This window comes from Cyrtonyx montezumae, unplaced genomic scaffold (genome assembly GCF_038088225.1).
Source record: "Cyrtonyx montezumae isolate F1298 unplaced genomic scaffold, pur_monq_1.0 scaffold_6, whole genome shotgun sequence".
Classification (NCBI taxonomy): Eukaryota; Metazoa; Chordata; class Aves; order Galliformes; family Odontophoridae; genus Cyrtonyx; species Cyrtonyx montezumae.
Genome location: NW_027072067.1, coordinates 4,406,808 through 4,421,341, shown reverse-complemented (window position 1 = coordinate 4,421,341; position 14,534 = coordinate 4,406,808). Strand labels below are relative to the sequence as shown.

Sequence of the window (14,534 nt, the reverse complement as noted above, 5' to 3'; positions counted from 1 at the left end):
GTTGCCTCCGAATTTGCACCTGGGGAAGTTCAGATTGGATATTAGGAAGAACTTATTCCCTAAGAGTGGTTAAAGGTCGGAACGGGCTGCCCAGGGAGGTGGTGGAGTCCCCCATCCCTGGAGGTATTTAAGAGGTGTGTGGATGTGGCACTGAGGGACATTGTTGGGGGGATGTGGTAGGCCAGCTTGATGGTTGGACTTAATATCTCAATTATCTGTTCTAGTTGAAATGATTTGATGATTCTGCAGCTCTGTGGTTCACAGCTGAGCCCCAGGACCGTGGCCTCAGGCACAACAGCAGCCGGTGGGGCTCAGCACTCCCTGGCCCCATCAGGTTCCTTTAACCGAAGACACACATGCTGGGCTGTTAGGAGCAGATGTGAGAGCTGTGCCACACAGACTTCCCCTGCTCTCATTCCTAAAACCCTCGTTTTTCTTTCTTTTTACACAATGCAAAAAGCAATCAAGGACTGTGGGTGAGATTTCTTCCTTCCCTCTCTATCACAGAGCGATTCTGGCACTGTCTATTATGTGCTTTTGTTACACAGAGGATAACCTCACACCGAGTTCCTGTGTTACTAGCTTTCTTGGCATGACCAGCAGCTGCATCACGCAATAGCCATTTGTCATGAGTTTCTGGTCCACTGTGGGAATGCTAAGTTTGCTCAGACTGACAAGGCAAAATCCTGCTGCCATGAAGAATGTAGGAATCCTGGTGCTCAGGAGAATGAATGTCTTCAGAGAGGGCCTTGCGAACTAGCCCGGATGCTTGTCTTTTGGCACACCTACATTGGCTGTGGCTGAAAGTAAAGGGACAGTGGTAAGAAAGAGGTAAATAGAAGTGCTCAGCAGTGGCTTTTGTGTTTTACCTGGCTGTGCAGACAACACACGCACTTCCCCACAGGAATAAACACAAGGCCTGGGAGACACCAGAGCTGTGGCCTGTGAAAAAAATGGTGTTTCTCATCTGACCACTTAGTTGATAATATTAAAACTCAATGAAAATGGATCAGTTTAAAGCCTAAAGCCAATTGTTCCCAATCATAATGCTGCATAGAAGAAAAATTTTCTGCCTTTGAGGAACCTTCACAGATGAGCAGATCCATCATATTACAGCAAACAGACATTTACCACTGCAGAAACCTCAATGTATTTCAGGTGCTCGTTCCGCTGAACCAGGAAATAAGAATGTTTCCAGCTTTGATTTGTTCCCTTTGTGACATCTAATCTCTATTTACTAGTCTGTCCCATCCAATTAGAGATAATAAAACACCATTTTTTGCATGTCCTTGGACTGAAAGGGATCCTCCCTTCCTCTTGCCAGCCCGTAAGTGAGACAGTGAGTAGAAATAGCATGGACACAAGAACGCTTGCTGTGTGCTGATTTCAGGGGGCCTGCAGAGAGGCCCAGGGAGCCAACCTGCACGTTGGCTTAGCTGATGTTTCTCACAGTCTTTAATGCATTCACCTTCTTCCCATACATGTACAGCCACTCCACCTTGGGCCACCTGTGATGTTAAAAGCTTGGGGGGAGCCTGCTTGTTCTTCTAGTACTTACCCAGCATATTTCAGCTCACCAGAGTCCTGCAGTCCCTCCTCATTGCTGGTTTCAGCCCTGGGACCCTTAGTTGCCCCTGGGGTCTGGGAAGATAAAGCTCCAGCTGACCGTCCTGTCATCCCTGTGTGAAGCTGTCCTCTCAAGAGCTTTGCAATGTTTTTCTCTTGCCATCTTTGGCTTTCCAGGCCAGCTTCCTCAAATTATCATTAAAATGTTCAAACTTAGCTAAAGTAAAATTTAAAACAGGAACTAAGCTGCAGCAAACACACAATATTTTGTTTTTGTACTCCAAGCTAAACCAGATTCACCCTGCTTCTCCTGGCATTTTGTTCACCAGAAATCTGCTCTTACATGACCACACAAGCATTTCCACTGGCAAAAGTGCAGCTAAAGTCCTTTGCCTTTCCTCCTCTCTAATCCCTGCCTGCAGTACAAATACTGCTCTGGCATCTACTGATGCTTTCTCCTTTGCAGTTCTTAGCTGATTTCTAAATCCTGTGACAGCGGCACATGAAAGTAAAATTCTAGCTCTTGATAAGACTACATCACCAGATATCAACCACAGGAAGCAACTGCAATCAAGTTATCTTATGCCAGATCTCTCTAATCCGTGCTTCTCCTGAGGTGCAGAGGATGCTGCATACAGCGCAAGGGATTACTGGCATCCCTGCTCACTGATGAAATGCAGCTGCTGGAGGCTGAACATCGTAGAAACAAAGCACTGCTGAAGGATCTGAAGGCACCCGTTGAAGGCTGACACTCACAGGGACATCCTCGTAGATCTAAGTGCCTGTGCTGGCTGTGGCAGGGCAAGCAGGGAGAAGCAATCACCTGCTTCTGTGAAATGTAAAGTGGCCAAAGTGAAACAGCCACCACACAGCTTCGTCACCGCCACAGTGACCTGGAGCCTGGACTGGTGGAAGCCAAAGCCCACAGAAAACTCAAGTGTCCCAGGACAAAGGTGTGCTTTTGTAGTTCGGACTTCAGGCTACGGAGCAGACAGGCACCTACATCCTACTCATGTCAACAGCTGTCCCACAAATATTGGTGATCACTTGAGACCCCTGTGGGACTCTGAGCTGGCCTCCCTGGCACAGAGGTTCTCCAACAACAGCAGCAGCTTCCCACTTCTCACCCGGTGCTAAATACCGGGTAATTAATTTTTACAGCTGCATTGGCAGTCTGCCGGGTAATTTTGTATGATTGGTCTCAGTACTCAAATGGAAAAGATGATCCGGGGGTGAAGTAACTTCCCTGAGGCCAAAGTGAGTCAGTAACCTTGTCAGATCTGGGTCCCCCTAAGTCGGGACATTTGCAAATATTGTTTTAAACCGTAGGAATTCTATAAAAATAGAGAGCAGCCTGCACAGAATGACACAGGCTTCTGCAGAACTGACCTCTCTTCAGGAACCTTTTGTTTCAGCAGCATGTTGTGCAGGCTGTGACTGTGAAGCCATGAGAATGAAGGTCTGGCGTGCCTAAGATATGATTTGCAGCCTGTGCAGACCAGCCATGTGAGCCCTGCAGCCAGCTGGTTTTGTAGCAAAGGTGGCCATGTCACGCTGTTGTTGTACCCAGAATGTGTCATACAACAGGAGCCTGGTGCCACGTGAACACTGAGAGTGGGATATTTTATGGTACAGGTGACTTGCACGCAGCTTCTTACAGGTTGGCAGTGCCATAAAAATCTCCTGGAGGCGTTTTGGAGAGGGGAAACTCTTCTTGAGGAGGAACTAAACCGTCCTCACGTGCTCTGTACAGGTCCATCCTGGATGTGAAGGGCAGGACGTGGTCTGCAGAGGCCCCAGGAGCTCTTTTGGGTCCCTGTGTCAGAAGGACACGGCCACAAACTGCAGCACAACGCCCTTCTCACCACCCAGCCACCTCCCCGCAAGCACAGGGTGCTGCATTATTGGCTTCAGGTCCATCTGCTTCAGCTCTTTCAAATCACAGATTTTCGCAGTCCCCTCTTATCTGCTCTGAAAGGAGAAGTAAGTTCTGTATCAATAGCAACCGTATAATTTTGCGTCGTGTTTCTGAAGAGCGTTGCAAAGATACTCAGCCTTGAAGGATGAGGGGGTGTGGGCAGCGAGGTTTACTTTGCTTTATCTTGGACCACGCTTTTCAATGCTTGGTGCCCCGGCAGCTGCGATTTCCATCCCAGGGAGTTGTGACTCATTGTTTGCGAATCCTTGAGCCACCAAACCGTCCGGCAAAGCACCATCGCCTAAAACTGAGGCGGTTATGGATGAGTGTTAAAGCTTCAGTGATTGTCCCAGGGCTCCACGTCCCTGCTCGAATTTCTGGCAAACAGAAAGCACGCTCCACACAAAGAATGGGCTCCCCAGGTCAATACGCCAGCAAGTGCTTTCTGAGACAAGATGAGAAGCTCCATGCAAAGCTCGGTTATTGCACTGAGCAACAGAGCGAGCAACCCGCTGTGATGCCTCAGCATGCCCCGCTGCCGCCGAGCACAGGATCGCACTGCGCTAGATCTAAGGTGGTTCCCAGCACCCACGTTCGCAGGGCCTTAAAGGATCGCAATGAAAAAGCAGTGCCACCGGCCTGCGAGGTCAGGCCCGAGCTCGGCCATCGCACGACGCTCCCTGCGGCAGCGGCGTAGCACACGCTATTCGCCAAGGGGCGGGGCTACGCTACCGCACCGCCCCCTCGGCGCCCGTCGGCTTGAGGGACGCTTGCGCGCCCCCTGGCGGCGGGACGCGGGCGCTGCAGGGCTGGGGCGGTGTTGGGGACGTAGCCACAGAGCTTGGCAGGTACAGCAGCCTCCCTGCGCTGCTGGCTGTCCGGGAAAGGCAGCATTTAACATTTCAAGCCAAGATTTGCACTCTGTCCTCCTTATGGCTTTGTAGGACCCAATCTGCCAAAGGCATTTTCAAGCAGTGGTGTGATGTGAAGGGCTAGATTACGTGCTGAGAGTGGTTTGAAGGTTGTGTGTTACCGGGCCCTGCCAGCACTTGGAGGTACATTCGTGGCAGCTGTGATCACACCCTGATTTTCTCATGTAATTAAACTTGCTCAGTTCCTCTCTCCAAAGCATGATCTGATCCTGGGACAAAACCCACACCCAGCCGAGCTGAAGCAGTCTCCTCAAGTGGGCAACGTCCCCTTCTCTGCTCAAGCATCTTACTGGCACGGGTAGTAGATTTCTTCTATGAGCGGACCACCAGTGCTCATCTGTAGCCATTTCTGTTATATTTCTAGTAAGCACTAAACAAGCCAAACAAAAAAATCCCACTTTTTGTACAGATGAAGCACCCTTTAGCACTATTTCTGTGAAAGCAGGGCACATTTTCAGGCCAGATGAACACAAGGCAGCAGCTGAACCTGAACAGCCCCCTCCAGACCTGCTGCTCCCGAGCCCAAACCAGAAATCAGCATGTTTTCCTTGGCAAAGGCTCCACGTGAGCTGCTGACTAGCTGAAAAATGAGGTTGTAAAAATAACAAAACAGGAATTTTACTTTTTTTTTTCCCCCTAGCTGTTTTTCAAGGGCCTTAGCAAGGCTAAGTAAACTCAGCTGTCAGTCAGCCCGGTCCTACCTGCAGCCTCAGGGCTGGGACTGCAAAACCTCAATGGTCTGGTGCTGGTGGAGGGTGAGGGATGCTCTCTGCATCCCCCTGGCAGACTGCTCTTGCCCCTCAATCCCAGCAGATGGCTGGGCTGGCAACAGCTCCATCCCCTCCCAGTGCTCAGTGTCCCTGAGGGTGGCTCGCTGTCCCTGCAGCACAACCTTCGCAGATGGCAGAAGGGCTGAGCAACCCAGCTGAGGCATGGGGACAGGCTCCGGACAGGGGATGCTGGTCCTGCAGCCTGGAACAATTACAGTGCAGCATCTGGCCGGGGCCCCTCAGCACTTCTCATATTTAAACCCAGCCTCTCCCTTCCTGCTCAAGCAGATGTAACCAGCAAACCTGGCCAGGGTTTCTCTGGTGCCTTCTGAGAGCATAAACCGAGCATAAGGAGCTGTAGCCTGTTATACCACATGCACACTGCGTGCAGGACTGCAGTGAGAGGGGCCTGCAAGCAAAACCTGTCCTCCAAGCAAGAATCCTAAAAGCAGGGGGTTTTCAGCCTAAGGATAAATTTAGACAATGTGGTAGAGCTGGAAACAGATGCTGCACAGACTCAGTATGACTCAATTATCACAGTCAGGAATGGATCTGAGCATGGGCTAAGCGTATCACAGCCTGACTCAGAGCTCTCTGGGGTCTGGGACGGGTCAGGTTTTGAAATGTCGCGTTTGCCAGCAAGCTCAGAGCCAGGATCTGGGCCTAATCCAACCTTTGGCCCTGGATGTAACAACTGAAGCCCAATTATCTTCAGACACAGTGGAATGTGCATTGTTTCTTTCCCTCCATTTGCCAGGAGAAATCTCCCTGAGGGAGGGAGGGGAAATAAAGGCAGTCTGGAGTTCATTTACTCCCTGTGACACAGAGGCTGGGGTTGGAGGAAGGGCAGGGGCAGCCACTCCTGAAGAGGATATTTCCACACAAAACCCACACGGACACCCAGAGGGAGCCCCAAAACGCAGCAGCCCTACATCAGGGCCAGCAGCACGCTTCGGAGGGTGCTGTTCAGAACACACAGGAAACACCCCACTTTGTTTCATCATTGCCAAGGTTCTGTGTGACCCCAGCTCCAAACTCATGCAGTAGATCTGCTTCTGAGCTGACCCTTGGCAACCTCAGCCCAGGGATGAGGGGAAATGGCCTCGAACTGAAGCATGGGAAGTTCTGCGCGGATGTGTGGGGGAACTTCTTCACAGTGCAGTGATGGAGCGCTGGAGCTGCACAGCCTCCTCTGGAGACGTTCGGGACCCGCCTGGACACCTGCCTGCGCAACCTGGGCTGGGAGCTGCTTTGGCAGGGGGTTGGACTCGCTGATCGCTGGAGGTCCCTTCCAACCCCTCCAGTTCTGCGATCATCTCTGCAGCTCACGTTAAGATACAAAGCAAGGTCGAGGCTTGGATCTCTTTATAAAGCATGCCCAGCCCGCTGTCCCCACGCCACACAACATCGCTCTCCGCTTTTCACCGCAACACTCCCAGCCCAAAGCACCGCTCCTCCGGCCCCGCCTTTCTACTCAGGCACTCGCACGGACACCTCCCCCGCCGGGGGCCTCACGCGCTGCTGGGCGCCGCCATAGCGCGCCTCCTTCCCCTGTGGGCGCCGCCATCTTGTGCCCTCCCCGCACAGCGCGGGCGCCGCCATCTTGTGCCCACCCCATGCACGCGTCGGCCATGGCGGGGCTGCGGTGCCTCCTGCTCCTCTGCCTGGCGGCCGCGGGGGCCGCCGACCTGCAGCTGGACGAGGCGCGGCGCACCGTGGACCTGAGCACGCACCTGGCCAAGGTGTCGGCCGAGCTCAGCGTAGCCAACGCTCCGGGCGGCCCCGCCGCATCCTCCTTCCTGCTGGCGTTGGAGCCGGGCCTGGAGCAGCGCCTGGCCTACCTGGGCGTGCAGGTGAGCGCGGATGGCGGCGGGGAGCCACGCGGCACGGCGCGGGGCTGCGGGGACACGTCGGCACAGCGCCCCGCGGGACGGGACACGTCGGCAGCGGGAACCGGCGCTGGGCTCCGGCTGGGGGTGGAGGTTCGGTTTTCCGTCAGTTTGTACGTCTTTGGAAGCCGGATGAGAGCCGTGCGGGGTTGGTTTGCCCTGGCTGCGCGTTGATCGGTTTGTTCTGGAGCAGGTGAAGGGCGAGGAAGAGGAGGAGAACGTCTTGGAAGTGAAGGAGACGAAAGTGAAGGGGAAGAGGTGAGTGGCACCCGCTGAGGACTGTACTGCACCGTGGTCCTCGGGGTGAGACAGGAGCGCTCCTCGGCTCTGTGCACAGGAGAGCCCTGCGGTCTGTTCCTGCTGACTGCAGGGCTGAGGAACACAAGCAGCCAGGCCCAGCTCCTGCTGCCCGAATGGCCTTCAGAATCACAGCGACCTCTAAGATCACCCAGGCCAACCATCAGCCTATCACCACCACGCCCGCTCGACCGCTGTGCCCCCATGGCTGACTTGGTGCTCACCTCAGGTGACCAGTCCGTGGTTCAGGCCGTGATTCAGCAGATCCCATACAAAGGTGAAGCAGGCATGTGGTCCCTAAGCCATGCTGAGATAGAAAGGCCCTTTTTAAAAGTGGGTCGAAAGTACAGTGCTGCTGGTTGTTATGCGGCTGGTAGCAGTGCAGTTACATTGCTCAGGTGGATCAGAGTTCCTGATGGCTGGAAGCCTCGTGTTAACGTGCTTGTGGGACACAAGGCACGGTGCTCACATCACCTCAGTCCGTCTGGTACATTCTTAGCAGTTTGGTGAGGCCTCAATCCGTTCTGTAGTATCCCATTCCAAAACCATGCTGGTGTTCTGACTGCACGTTAGTTTCAGCTCCTGTGGGCAAAAGCTGAAAATAAACAGATTTGGTGGGAACGTGTTCAGAGGACAGATCGTAAACATCTCAAGCATATTTGCACATGCTTCTGATTCGTATCAGTCTTGTCATCTGGAGAAGAAGGGGAAAATGCCACTGAAGCATGCATTATAAATGCAGAACTAGAGACAGGAGCATGTCACCATTCCATTCCCAATGTGATACCCAGATATCTGTGAAAGAGGCTGTAATTGTGGCCAAACAGTTCACCCCATGTTTCCTCTTGTTCTGCCCTCTCAGTACAGAATAAGCTCACCCTCTTGGATGAGACCTCTGAGGAGCAAATACAATGTTGTCCCCAGTTGCACACCATATGTCCAGTATGGAATCTCAGGTGTTTCTATGCACAGGGGGTCTCACAGGGTCTCAATCTGATTGTTCTCTTGGGAATGTCTCACATGATTTACCTCTTCTTACTTCCAGTGGAAAGTTCTTCTCTGTGAAGCTGCCATCTCCCTTGGCACCTGGGGCCAGGGTCCGTGTCTCTGTCGAAATGGTTTTCACGCACGTCCTGCAGCCCTACCCCACTCACATTACCCAGAGCGAGAAGCAGTTTGTGGTCTTTGAAGGAAATCACTATTTCTACTCACCATACTTCACCAAGACCCAGACAACTCGTGTCAAACTGGCCTCAAGGAATGTGGAGAGTTACACCAAGCTGGGAAACCCTTCCCGCACAGAAGACATGATTGAGTATGGCCCCTTCAAGGACATCCCTCCATACAGCCAGGTAGATGCCTGCACAGGGAGATTGTGGCCATGGTACCCGGTGTCCTATGTGGATTGGGCTGGGGTGGCTCAAGCCTTCTCGTGTAGAAACACTTTCACCTCTGTAGGGCTGAGGAAGTTTCTCTTGGGGACACAGAGACCCATAATTGAGAGGGGAGGTTGCTCCTCAGTTTGAGTTAATCACTTGCTTTCTTTCCCTGCTAGGACACTCTGAAGGTGCACTATGAAAACAACAGTCCATTCCTGACCATCACCAGTATGACCCGAGTCATTGAGGTGTCCCACTGGGGAAACATTGCAGTTGAAGAGACAGTTGATTTAAAGCACACAGGAGCAGTGCTGAAAGGGCCCTTCTCCAGATATGACTACCAGAGGCAACCAGACAGCGGAATCTCTTCTGTCAAGTCTTTTAAGGTTGGCATTTTGCATACCATGGTTTCTTCCTCACATCCCTAAATTGAATAATAATAATAGATAACCAGTTCTGAGTAATAAGGGATTGTTAAAGCTGATCTGTTTCCAGAGAAGGATCATGCCAAAAGTGGCTTTTGGAGGTGGAAATCGGAGGTTATATGCTTTATTATTTCATCTGGTGAACAAAGAAACTGTGTATACCAGGCATGTTGCATTTCTGCACTCTTAACCCTCCAATCTCAAGAAACTGTCTTAAGCCCCTTAATCAAATGCATTAACAGTTCTGGTTTCCTGTTTCCACTGAACAAGGGCTTTTCATCCTTTCCCCACCCTCCTGTTTTCAGAGTTGCCTTTTCTATCATAGCATGTTGAGCAATAATTGGAAACTCACCCATCCATTCCTTGCTCATAGAACACTTAACAAAAGTTAAAGCTGTGGCTCTGCTAGCCAGATAGGGAAAAGTATTTTATGTCTTCATCTGAACCAAAACCTTCCTCACTGCTTGAGGCCTCCAGAATTGATTGATGTAATTCTCCAAAGTGGTGCAGCCAAACAGAAATCTCATTTTGTTGTGCATAAACCAGCAAGCTCAGTGAGCTGGGGGCAGCGAGCTGGAGTGGAAAGAGAATTGCTGTTCTGGTAGATGTGATGAAATCCCTTGCTGTGTGGAATATTTGAAACTGGGCTGAAGTAAGCCCTGATTTTCCACATATAGGCCAGGTAAATTGAGTACTGGCAGTCATTCCAGTGACTGATCACTTGGAATACCACAGTTTTAGTGCTGAATGGTGTTTTGTTGTCTCATTTGGAAGCACTGTTTTTGTGTGCTTAACAGCTGAGACTGGTTTTGCCCGTTCCACTGGATCTCTGAGTTGAAGAACTGACTGTATCTTCTCTTCACACAGACCATCCTCCCAGCTGCTGCTCAGGATGTCTATTACAGAGATGAAATTGGAAACATCTCCACCAGCCACCTGCTTGTCCTGGATGACTCCGTTGAGATGGAGATCCGTCCCCGCTTCCCACTGTTTGGGGGATGGAAAACCCATTACATCATTGGCTATAACCTGCCAAGCTATGAATACCTCTACAATCTTGGTGAGTGGTACAGGGGAAGGGAATAAGAACCCTTTTCCTCTGCATTTAAAGGTGGTTGCTGTATAGTAAAGAATTGAAAGCAGTGGTACGCTGTACCTTAGCAATTGTTGCTAGGACTTATTTCTAGAATATGCAAATCCATTCCTCTTTTCTGTGCTTCCTGCAGGTTTTTGTAGACCTGTGGTTAAAACATACTCGAGTGAGCTAGTGCCCCCTGCTGCATGATGCATCTGTCTGAATTCTGCTTTTGCTTCTATCAGGAGCTGAGCTTCAGGCTTGCTCCTTGTTCTCCGAACCGTAACCACTCTGTGGTCTGCACTCCTGTAGGTGATCAGTATGCCCTGAAAATGAGGTTTGTGGACCATGTGTTTGATGAGCAAGTTACAGATTCTCTGACTGTCAAGATCGTCCTGCCAGAAGGTGCCAAGTAAGTGCCATTACTTCTGCTTTGTTGCTGTAGAAGGTGCTGTGTTGGTAGCAGTTCTTGTGGCTGCTCTGATGGCCTGAAGACAGTGAAACAGCACAGTGACTATACACGTAGAGACCTCAGAACACAGCTTTGCTTCCTTTTAGAGTGTTGTTTAAATTGCATAATTGGCCTTGTGCTAGAGGCCACAGCTGGCCAGCCAAGTCCTAGCATAGACTCATACAGGACTGCCTGACTTTATCCACAGGAATATCCACGTGGACAGCCCCTATGAAATCAATCGTGCTTCAGATGAGCTTCACTACACGTACCTGGACACTTTTGGACGTCCAGTTATTGTGGCACACAAGAACAATCTGGTGGAGCAGCACATCCAAGACATAGTGGTGAGTGTGGCCACTCTGCCTGGTTTTCCTAACCAGCTGGGCCTCCTGTGTATCATGATGATCAAAACATTCACGTCTGGTTTCAGAAATGAACATCTCCTTAACTGCACAGCTAGTGAACTGCCTGGGGAGTTCTGTCCTGTGGTAACGTGTCACTGCTCAGTGTTTCAAACTTCTCTCGTAGGTTCATTACACCTTCAATAAAATACTGATGCTGCAGGAACCGCTGTTGGTGGTTGGAGCCTTCTACATCTTGTTCTTCACCGTGATCATCTATGTGAGGCTGGATTTCTCCATCACTAAGGTGCTGTCTGAAGAGCCCTTTGCAAATATTGACGGCTTACTCAGGCACCTGTCAGAGATCTTTCGTGCCAGTAATCCTCCCCAACTGTTCTCACTTGATGTTTAAGTGTGTCCCTGTTCTTATACTCCTGCAGGGTTCTGTGTTAATCTGAGTGTAGGGTGAATAACCCAAAAGAATAGTATTCACAGAAAATAGTGAGGAAGATGGTATATTTTGTTAGGCTTACCTGAATGGTAAACAGACAACCAGTAAATAAAGAGAGGTTCACCTCTTGCAGATGGTCAGGGTTCACCAGTAACTTCTCAGGGAAGGGATCTCCAACAAGAGATCCTTCCCCAGTGGTGGTCAGCCCTTAAATGGGGTCTGGGAGAGGTGGAGCCAGACTCCACCCCTTCTGCTCACACAGTGCATTGCCTTCACCTGTGCTCCTGAGCTGACTCAGTGCTCACCTCAGGTGATCCATCAGTGGTTCAGGCCGTGATTCAACAGTTCCCATACACTACGTTTTGCCCCCTCCATAAAAATAAGAATGTCTCTGATGAACAACGTCTGCAAATCTTTCTGCAGTGTTTTTGCTTGCCTTTATTCAGACTCTTTGTTGGGCTGTGCTGAATTTCTGAAAGGTGCTTGCCCTAGTCAGTACTTGTACCATTTCCTAGTTGCTGTCAGTTGACCTAATTGCAAAGAGTGCCGTTTCTGTAACAGTTCTGTGGCTCATGGCTTGACGCAGATCAAAGATAGGACTGCTTTGATCTTCTCTTCTGTCTTCTTCCAGGATCCAGCTGCTGAAGCTAGGATGAAGGTTGCCTGCATCACAGAGCAAGTGCTTACTCTGGTAAACAAGAGACTTGGGCTGTACCGTCATTTTGATGAAGCAGTGAATAAATACAAACAGTCGCGGGACATCTCCACCTTAAACAGTGGCAAAAAGTCTCTGGAGACAGAACATAAGGCCCTGACAAACGAAATAGCTGCTCTGCAGTCTAAACTGAAGACAGAAGGCTCTGACTTATGTGATAAAGTAAGAAATGTTAATTTTCTGAAGCTTTCCTGCTTTTGGCTCTGTCAGATATTTGAGCTGATTTTTAATACGGTGTTTAGTTTCTGCAGCTTACATCTTCCCCTCCCCTCTGCAAAAACTAGTTTGATCCCTGCCAGAGGGGCTGAAGATAGGTTTGTTTTGGTTTTTTTTTCCTCTTGCAGTAATCTTGGTTATGCAGCCATGTTGCTAAACAGCTGCTTGTGCTGTTTCTTAAGCAGCCCCTAAAACATGCTGCATGGGTAGTGGCTTTGTTACACGGTCCTGACGCTCGTGAATGGTGACAAGTGGCAAAAATGGAAACTATCAACGTGTCATTGGTTCTGACTCCACTACTGGCACCAGCCAAGCTAGCATCATCTCCCTAATCTCATATTTCCTTCCGTGTATAAATTTGATGCTGACAGGTTTTTCGTAACACGATGCTCCTCAGGGGGTATTTTGCTGTACCACATTGAAAGCTGCAGAGCAGAGAGCACACCTCACTGTCCTTTCCTCCATCTGCTGTATTTCAGCTCTTACCTGGAACAGCCACCTAGCCCCGAGCAGGGGATGTTTTAATCGCCAAGGTCCATTCAGCCAACAGACACTTTTCTTAATCTGTTATTACCTGAGGAGGTAGCTCTGTCATTATAGAACTGCTTCTCACACACCGTTGACATTAACTGCAGGGGCACATCTTCCAGCTGTCGTAGCTGTGATATAGCTTAAAGCCTTTAAAATCCATCATTAAGCACTCTTTAACAGTCATTGCATCTGTCTCCTGCCAGTATGGCTCCTGGGTCCTTAGAGCCCTTTTATATCTGCACTGCTTAATTATCCATCCACGAGATGTTCCTCATAACGTGTTGGCAGGAAGAGGCAACAGCTCACGAGGCAATATTGCAGGGACTGGAGGTATTTCTATTTAGCAGTGGCTTCATCTTTTGCTGTACCTCAGTCATCCCTTCTATTCCAGCTTCACTATAGGGATGTTCAGGGGGTTTGTTTTTTTGGCTTCTCTAATATTCTTTCTTTCTGGAAGGTAAGTGAGATTCAGAAGCTGGATGGCCAAGTCAAGGAGCTTGTTCTGAAGTCCTCGGTGGAAGCTGAGCGGCTTGTAGCTGGCAAGCTCAAGAAGGATACCTACATTGAGAATGAGAAGATGCATTCCAACAAGCGCCAGGATCTGGTCACCAAAATTGACAACATCCTCGATGCACTGTAACTCTCCAGTATAGCAGTCAGATGAAGGGGAGAGGTGTGAAAGGAGATGAGAAGCCTGGGAGTGGGTACACAGTGAACCAAAACTCCTTCCCTGAAAAATTGAGGAAAAAAGGTGATGTGAAAAATGTCTGCAAGTATGTTTTATTTTTAAATTGTTCTGTTGAGCCTGTCTGCTCAGCAACATCTGTTGTGAAAGGGACCATGCTATCATGCTGTTTGTCTGGTAACAGGGTTTCTTTCCTAGAGGTGAGACTCAAACCTGGTGACAAAAGCCTCCCAGTTTCGTTTTTCCCTGTATAGATGTGCCCTGACCAGGCTGACACAGCCAGGCAGGCTGAGCACAGACATGCTCATGGCAAATCCAAGTCTTGTGTCTCCAGAAAGAATAAAAGAACCCTTTGTTCTACTTTGAGATAAAACTGCTGCTGCGTTGCCTTTCCATGGTGGGCCAGGGAGGGGAGGATGAGGTGTGGTGTAGAGGGCCTAGGGTGTCCCCATCCCTGCTTATTGTCCAGGGACGTGCAGAGCTTTGCCACCCTGACCTAGGCAGGAAAACCAAGCCCTCTTTCCCTATGGGTATCCATGCACTTACCCCTCACAGGGAATAAACACACACAATACACCACTTCTCTGCAGCTGGGCACGCCCCAGCCCTTCCAGACCACTGGAAAGGCAGTACCACTTTTCCTGCCCTGACCCTCCCAGCAGCCTTGTCCCTGATGGGCACAGCAGTGTTTGTCACGCCCATCACATCAAAAGTCTGTGGGGGCACACAGAGTGTCACTGTGTCTGTCCCTCCCTCTCCCAAGGGTTCTGCTTCATCAGTGCCATGGCCCAGCCCTCGTGCCTGGTGGGCAGCTTCAGATCCTGCTCGTAAAAGGAAGCTTTGGCTGCAGAGATGGCTGCTATAAATAGGGATGAATGCAGACAGCCCCA

The 14,534-nt window shown here is 50.3% G+C and overlaps 1 protein-coding gene across 1 annotated transcript; it reads left to right on the top strand.

The window, feature by feature from the left end:
* The first annotated feature begins 6,770 nt into the window (after positions 1–6,770).
* RPN1 (ribophorin I) lies at positions 6,771–14,017 on the top strand. The gene is made up of 10 exons (XM_065749861.1): positions 6,771–7,039; positions 7,269–7,333; positions 8,418–8,724; positions 8,928–9,137; positions 10,044–10,236; positions 10,564–10,663; positions 10,911–11,049; positions 11,234–11,353; positions 12,129–12,374; positions 13,417–14,017. Exons 1-10 carry the CDS (start codon positions 6,803–6,805, stop codon positions 13,597–13,599), a joined length of 1,800 nt encoding a protein of 599 aa, XP_065605933.1. The 5' UTR covers positions 6,771–6,802; the 3' UTR covers positions 13,600–14,017.
* Positions 14,018–14,534: the final 517 nt, after the last annotated feature.